General features: G+C 41.3%; 1 protein-coding gene and 1 pseudogene across 1 annotated transcript; both read left to right on the forward strand.

The window, feature by feature from the left end:
- Window positions 1–1,211: 1,211 nt before the first annotated feature.
- LOC149194978 (5S ribosomal RNA) lies at window positions 1,212–1,330 on the forward strand (annotated as a pseudogene).
- A 1,888-nt stretch (window positions 1,331–3,218) lies between these two features.
- LOC149194979 (uncharacterized) lies at window positions 3,219–3,836 on the forward strand. Its single transcript, XM_089407859.1, has one exon. The coding sequence runs from the start codon at window positions 3,219–3,221 to the stop codon at window positions 3,834–3,836; it is 618 nt and encodes a 205-aa protein (XP_089263985.1).
- Window positions 3,837–6,871: the final 3,035 nt, after the last annotated feature.

Here is a 6,871-nt window from a genome sequence, read left to right on the forward strand (position 1 = left end):
TTTCCATGTTTCATGTTTAAAGAAGGTTATAGGCGACAAGCTCCCAGTTCAAACAATATTGCCAGAACTTGACGAAGAAGGAAAAATTATATTGGAACTGGAAGCAGTCACAGAAACAAGAACTCGACAGCTACGAAATCGATCAATTTCAGAGTATCTTATCAAGTGGAAGAACTTATCCGCTGAAGATTCCACATGGGAGGATGAGAATTTTATGCAGAAGTATCCAGAACTGCTCAAGCGTTGAGGACAACACTTTTTTGAAGGAGAGGGGCATGTTGGGTCCCTATAATACTAGTGATTACCCCATTACTATTGTAGTTATACCCCTTATTTATATTGTTGTGCCCCTATTACCCCCATATTGTTATTTCTGTGCCCCATAGAATACCTCTATTGTTATTTTTGTGGCTTTATATTATTGTTGTTAGGTCGGCTGGATTATATTGTGACTCCTTAGACTCCTATATATAGAAAGGAGGTTTTGTCATTTGTATCATCGAAGAATTTTTCATTTATGTAATGTAAAGGAGGTTGCCCCCTCGAAGAGGCTGAATTCTAAGGCGTTGATCTATCTTTTCTATCTTTTCTTGAGCTGGTTTCATAACAGTTGCTCCAAACCTACTTTGTTATTTTTGACGTGAGTGAATATTATACATTAAGTCTCTGAAATAGGTCGGCCATGCGCGAAATCGAAGTCTATGAAATAGCTTCCCGTTGCGCGAAGGTATCTGCATGAAATTAGTTCAGCGACGTGTGAAGCTAGCTACGCGAATGTAGCTTCACAAGAATCATATCTTTCTGCCCCTCCGTGAAAATTAAATTCCAAAATATTTCTAATAGTTTAAAATCGACTTAGAGGGCCAATCTCATCCCTAGGCCTTGGATTATGAGAAGATTATTTTTAATACAAACTTTTCCATGAGTATGGGCACTTTGAAAAAATTGTCCAAATACTCAAACATCTCATCTTCCTTGTAATCTTGTATCATATTCTCAAACTAATGAGGATTAGGAAGCATTCAAGTTAGTTTCAAAGAAACACAAGAATGTATATCCAAAAGGTCTCATTCCAGTAAACTTGACTCTCATCAACAGCCTCCCTCCCATAATAGATATAAATATTTTAACCCTTAAGAAGAAAAAGTGATGGGTGGTAAAGCCTAAATTAATGTGTTATATATAATAATAATAATAATAAGTATATGCATGGGTGTGATCATACCAACGTTAATGCATTGGATCCCATTAGAGATCCACAGTTAAGCGTGCATGGGCTAGAGTAATATTGGGATGGGTGACCTCCCAAGAAGTCCTAGTATTGCACCCTCTCCCCTTTTAAGAAGAATGGAAAATTCAATAACAAATCCTTCATCTAATAACAATTCCACAAACACAAAGGGGAGTGGGAGCGGACAGGGGAGAGTGATGAAGGTAAGCATTTAGGGTTAGGGTTTCGGCACGGTTTTCCTTAGGCAAACTTGAGCCCTGGACAGGGTGCATGGATAGCCTGCAGCCACTTGCACCAAATCAAGACAAGGGAGAGTTCTGGGTCACTAAGAGGAAGGTGGATAGAATATAGGTAGCCTGACAAAGAAATGACAACTTTGGGTTTGGGGGGGGGGAGATCCCCTCCTATAAAAATGTAGTAGCAGGCGAGTCAAGCAGGAATGGAGTGAATGGGAGCACAAGGAAATGAGGTAAGGACGCACCGATCATGGGGGCTCGATGGCAAGCGGGGTCAGGAAACAGATGCCTACCCAGAGCAATGAAAAAACCCAGGTTTGTAATCCCAAACAATAAACTCGAAGAATACAAAGAATATATGAAAGATCATGCTTTGATCTGTAAGTTCGTGGGGACATGGCCCTCTGAAAAATAACTGGCCAAATGGATACAACAGAGATGAAAGCCCAAGGGACATATTGACCTAAAATTAGGTGCAAAGGGCTTCTTCACAGTCATTTTTGCCAATCTGGAAGATAAGGAGAGGTTTTTTTAGAAGGGACCCTACTTCTTTAACAACGGAGGTCTCTTTATGAGGCATTACGAAGAATGCTACAACCCAGACAAAGAAAAAATGTTAGCGGCACCAATATGGGTCAGGATGTTTGGACTCCCAATCAAGTTCCGGGATCCAAAGATTCGGAGGGTATCGGGAGCTCAGTCGGGACATTTGTCAAAGTGGCCGAGACCACCAGGAGGGGAAGATATACATCCTACGCCAAGATTTGTGTGTACATGAATATCACAGAACTACTTCCAGACTATATTGAAGTGGAATACCATGATGAGGTGTGGCAACAACTAGTGGACTATGAGCATATTCCATTCTGCTACAGAAGATGCCATGAATACGGTCATCTCTTCAAATCATGCCCTTTGAATGCAACTAGAGCATCAACAGATCTTGGGAAGGAGGAAGAAGCGAGGAAGGAGGAAGCGGTGAGCAGGGAGGATGATGAAGGTTTCACAGAAGTTCCTCATCAAAGAAAACCTCAAAAAGGACCGATTAATCAGAAACCACCTTCTAAGGAATTAACTCAGGAAAATCAGAACAAGTTCGGGGTATTACAAGAAGAGGAAATGGAAGCGGAAGGGGAAGATAGTGACGAAGAACCAGCAGAACCTATAAAGGTAGACAAGGGGAAAAATAAAATGCAGACAAGTCTGGAACTCGAGAAGGAAGGTGAGAGAACAGAAAACCCTCAAGACCAGACCCAAATGGAGATAGACCCCCAGAAGGACAAAGGAAGTGAAGAGGAACAAGTCATGAAGAGACTTCTACATGAGTGGAGGCATCTGGACGAAAGATTCATTCCAGAATATCAAAACAAATTATACAAAGACATGTTCCAAAGATATCAGGAGAAAAGATGGGCAATCATAATAAATCAACCAGAACAGTTAGGATCGCAAGGATGAAAAATCACAGATACGGGTAATGCAGGGAAGGGTGGAAGAAAACAAGGAAGAAGACAATTAAGCAAGACCATCCAAATGGTTGGAGAAATGCTGGTAAAGTTAGGAAGAGTCATACCTTTGTCAGAGGTATTCCAACAACCCCTCAAACTGTTAAAATGATAATTACAACATGGAATATTAGAGGGATGAACAATAGGGGGAAACAAAGATATCTGAAAGAGAGACTAAAGAGAGATAAGCCCAATATAATGATAGTCCAAGAAACAAAGATTAGTGAACAGAAATTGAAAGATATGATGAGCAAATTTAAGCCGCATTATGAGATAATAGGTCAGGATGCCATAGGCAATGCAGGGGGCCTAGCAATTCTCTGGAACCTAGAGGAGATTCAATTTGAAAATTGGGTAAGTGTACCTCGAATTATTTCGGGAAAATTCAGGAATATTGGATCACAAGAATGGGTCCTTCTCACCGGAGTGTATGGTCCACATATACTAGGAGAGCGTAGGATCTTCCTTCAGAACTTGGGAAAAATCCGAAGCCTCTTCCCAGAAACTCCATGGATTGTAGGAGGAGACTTCAACATGATCACATCCCTAAAGGAAAAACGAGGAGGCCTCAGAAGATCAGACTCGGATATGGAAGCCTTCGGAGATATGATCACGGAACAAAGACTAGTTGACATACCAACGATAAATGGGATTCACACATGGAACAACAGAAGAGGAGGCATACACCAAATTGCCTCGAGGCTAGACAGATTCCTAATATCAAAACAAATAATAAACCGGGATATCTTCATTGAAGCAATGATTCTTCCAGGAATGGGTTCCGACCACTGGCCGATCAAACTGGAAATTGACATCAAAGCTAGCCCCAAGAAGTGTCCTTTCAGGTTTGAGGCCTTCTAGCTCAGAGACCAGAAGTTCATGACGAAAGTGGAAGAATGGTGGAAACAAAGCCAACAAAGGGGAAGAAGTAGAATGCAAACCTTCCAATTAAAATTAAAGGAACTAAAAGAGAAAATAAAAAAATGGAACAAGGAGCAATTTGGGAACATCTTCAAGGACCAGCAAATTCTTGACCCGAAAATGAGGGAACTGCAGCAAGAAATCATAACAGTAGGCAGAAGTGAGGAACTTTCTAGATAGGAAGGGGTTTTGATAATCCAAATTGAAGAAAGAAGGAAACAGGAGGAGATTCTTTGGAAACAAAAATCAAGATTGAATTGGTTAAGGGAGGGGGAGAGGAACACGAAATTCTGCCATCAGGCCATGATTCAGCAGAGACAAAGAAATAGAATCTTCTCTATAAAAAAATGAAGAAGGACTTCACTTAAATTAGCATGAGGAAATGGAACAGACTCTAGTGAGTCACTTCAAAGACCTCCTTACGGAACCCCAAGAGGATAGAAGAGAAGCCATTGGGAGAATCTGCAATGAGATGCTAAGTATGATCACGAGAGACCAAAACATAGCTCCTATGTTAGCAACAACAATGGAGGAAGTGGATGAGATCGTGAAAGGGATGAACAAGAATAAAGCTCTTGGCCCAGATGGCTTCACAGTGTAATTCTACCAAGCAGGATAGAAATTCTTAGGGCAAGACATTCTGAGTGTGGTGGTAGAATCTCAAAGAAACCAGAAGGTATGTCTAGGCCTAAACTCAACTCTTCTGTCTCTTATTCCTAAAACTGCTAAGTCTGAAAATCCCCAAGGTTTTAGACCCATTGTTCTTTGTAATGCAATATATAAAATTATTGCAACTCTTATGGCCAAAAGACTTAAGCCAATCCTTTCTAGCATTATCTCTCCGGAACAAACTAGGTTTGTGGAAGGTCAACAAATTCTGGATGGCTTGGTAGCATCACAAGAAGTAGTGCATTCTTTGAAATCCAAAAAAGAAGCTGGAATGATGATCAAATTGGATCTCTCTAAGGCTTACGATCGTCTGAATTGGGCATACCTTAAATCGGTACTAGCGGCCTTCGATTTTTGCAATAGATGGATAGATTGGGTCTTCGATATGATCTCCACCCCAAATTTCTCCATTCTTCTAAATGGGACGCCAACTTCAACCTTCAATGCCTCTAGAGGACTGAGGCAGGGGGACCCTCTGTCCCCCTTCCTGTTCATCATTGCGGCAGAAGGGCTGGGAAGATATATCAAAAAAGAATTGCGGGAAAGGAAAATCAAAGGGCTCTGGATATGGGGTAATAACCTTCCGATCACACACCAACAATTTGTGGATGATATCATGTTGTTTTGCACAGTTTCTCTCAGAGAAGTAAAAAGAATAAAAGGGATCCTAGACCTCTTCATGGAAGCATCTGGTACTCAAATCAACAAGGAGAAATCATGCACATTCTTCTTCAACACTACCGGAAATGTCAAAACATATTTGACAAGATTATTGGGTTTTCGTTCAGGCGACTTACCCATAAAATATCTTGGCACCCTGTTAGCCCTGAATCCTCTAAAGATGGTGAATTGGCAACAAACCATTGAGAAACTCACTAACAGATTGGCTAATTGGTCCTTCAGAACCCTGAATATAGCAGGAAGAGTAGTACTGGTCAAAGCGGTCTTACAAGCAATCCCAATCTACCAACTTTCGGCAACGGTGGCCCCCAAAGGTGCATGCACCAAAATGGTGGAGATCTTCAAAAAATTCCTCTGGGGAGGACCGAAGCAACAAAAGAAGTGGGCTTTGATATCCTGAAAGGGCTTGATTAAGAGTAAAGAGGAACGTGGATTGGGATTGAGAGATCCATACACTTTGAACCAAGTAATGGGGGCTAAGCTCTGGTGGAGATGAATGATGGGAGGAGGAGACCTATAGAAAAGAATCTGGATGAAAAAATATAACATACCAACAACAACAAAAAAATCTTAAGACTTGAGGAAATCCCAAGAGGATCTACAATATGGAACCTGGCCAGTCAAAACAGAGACATAATATCCAAGCATGCCTTCTGGGAAATTCGGAACGGAAATTCAGCCAAATTCTGGGAAGAAGCTTGGCAACAAAGGGAGAAAATGAATGATGTTCAGGGACTAAGAAACACATGCCAGAGGGCAAAAGAGGAAGGTTTGAAATATGTTAGCGAGTTCTGGAATGAAGAACGCCAAGAGGAGTCTTGGAGAACTTGGAAAAATCCGGAAGAATGGGATAGGAATATTGATACAGAACAAAGAGAGTTGTATATAAAAGAAATGAAGACAAGGAAAATAGCTATCAGAATAGGTCCAGACATACTGAGATGGGGTCATTCAATGAAGGGAACCTTCATGATCAAAGAAGCCTACAAACTCATCACGCCGTAGGAACAAGACAACCTGACACCCTTATGGAAACAAATATGGCAAAGGAATTGGTGGCCAAAAGTGACTCACTTCCTATGGCTTGTATGTAAAGGGCGCATTCTGACATGGGATTAGCTTCAAAAGCGTGGATTTCAGGGCCCCCCCAGATGTTGTCTTTGTAAACAGGACCAGGAAACACAAGAACACCTTTTGAATTCTTGTCTTTTTGCCCAGCAGCAATGGGAAGAAATCAGGAGACTCTTTGGAAGGACAAATAGAGATCATCATAACATCAAAGAAACAATCAAACAATGGGGGCACGGTCAATTCACGAGCCCTATGGTTAGGAGAGCCTGGAATCTAGTGGTAGGCATGAACAAGTGGATGATATGGAAAGAAAGAAACCGGAGAATCTTTCAAAACAAAGAGATGCCTCTAGAGTAGGTCTGGAAAAGAACCTTGAGTCATATAAGAGAAACCATTCTAGTAGAAGCTTGGAGTCAAGAGGATTGGAAAACGACACCTGCAGAAGAACAGATCCTGACCAAGATAAATCTAGATCAACGAATGGTAGCTCGTTAGATGGGGAAAACGGCTGAAACAAACAGCATTAGCCCTATCCATTTGTCATGCCCTTCAGA

This window comes from Pinus tabuliformis, chromosome 2_2 (assembly GCF_031772625.1).
Source record: "Pinus tabuliformis cultivar Carrire ecotype Pingquan chromosome 2_2, CPIR1, whole genome shotgun sequence".
NCBI classification, from domain to species: Eukaryota; Viridiplantae; Streptophyta; class Pinopsida; order Pinales; family Pinaceae; genus Pinus; species Pinus tabuliformis.

What these genes read in the sequence shown, in the direction of transcription:
- LOC149194979 (XM_089407859.1), top strand. Translation starts at nt 3,219, where the DNA reads ATGATGAGCAAATTTAAGCCGCATTATGAGATAATAGGTCAGGATGCC.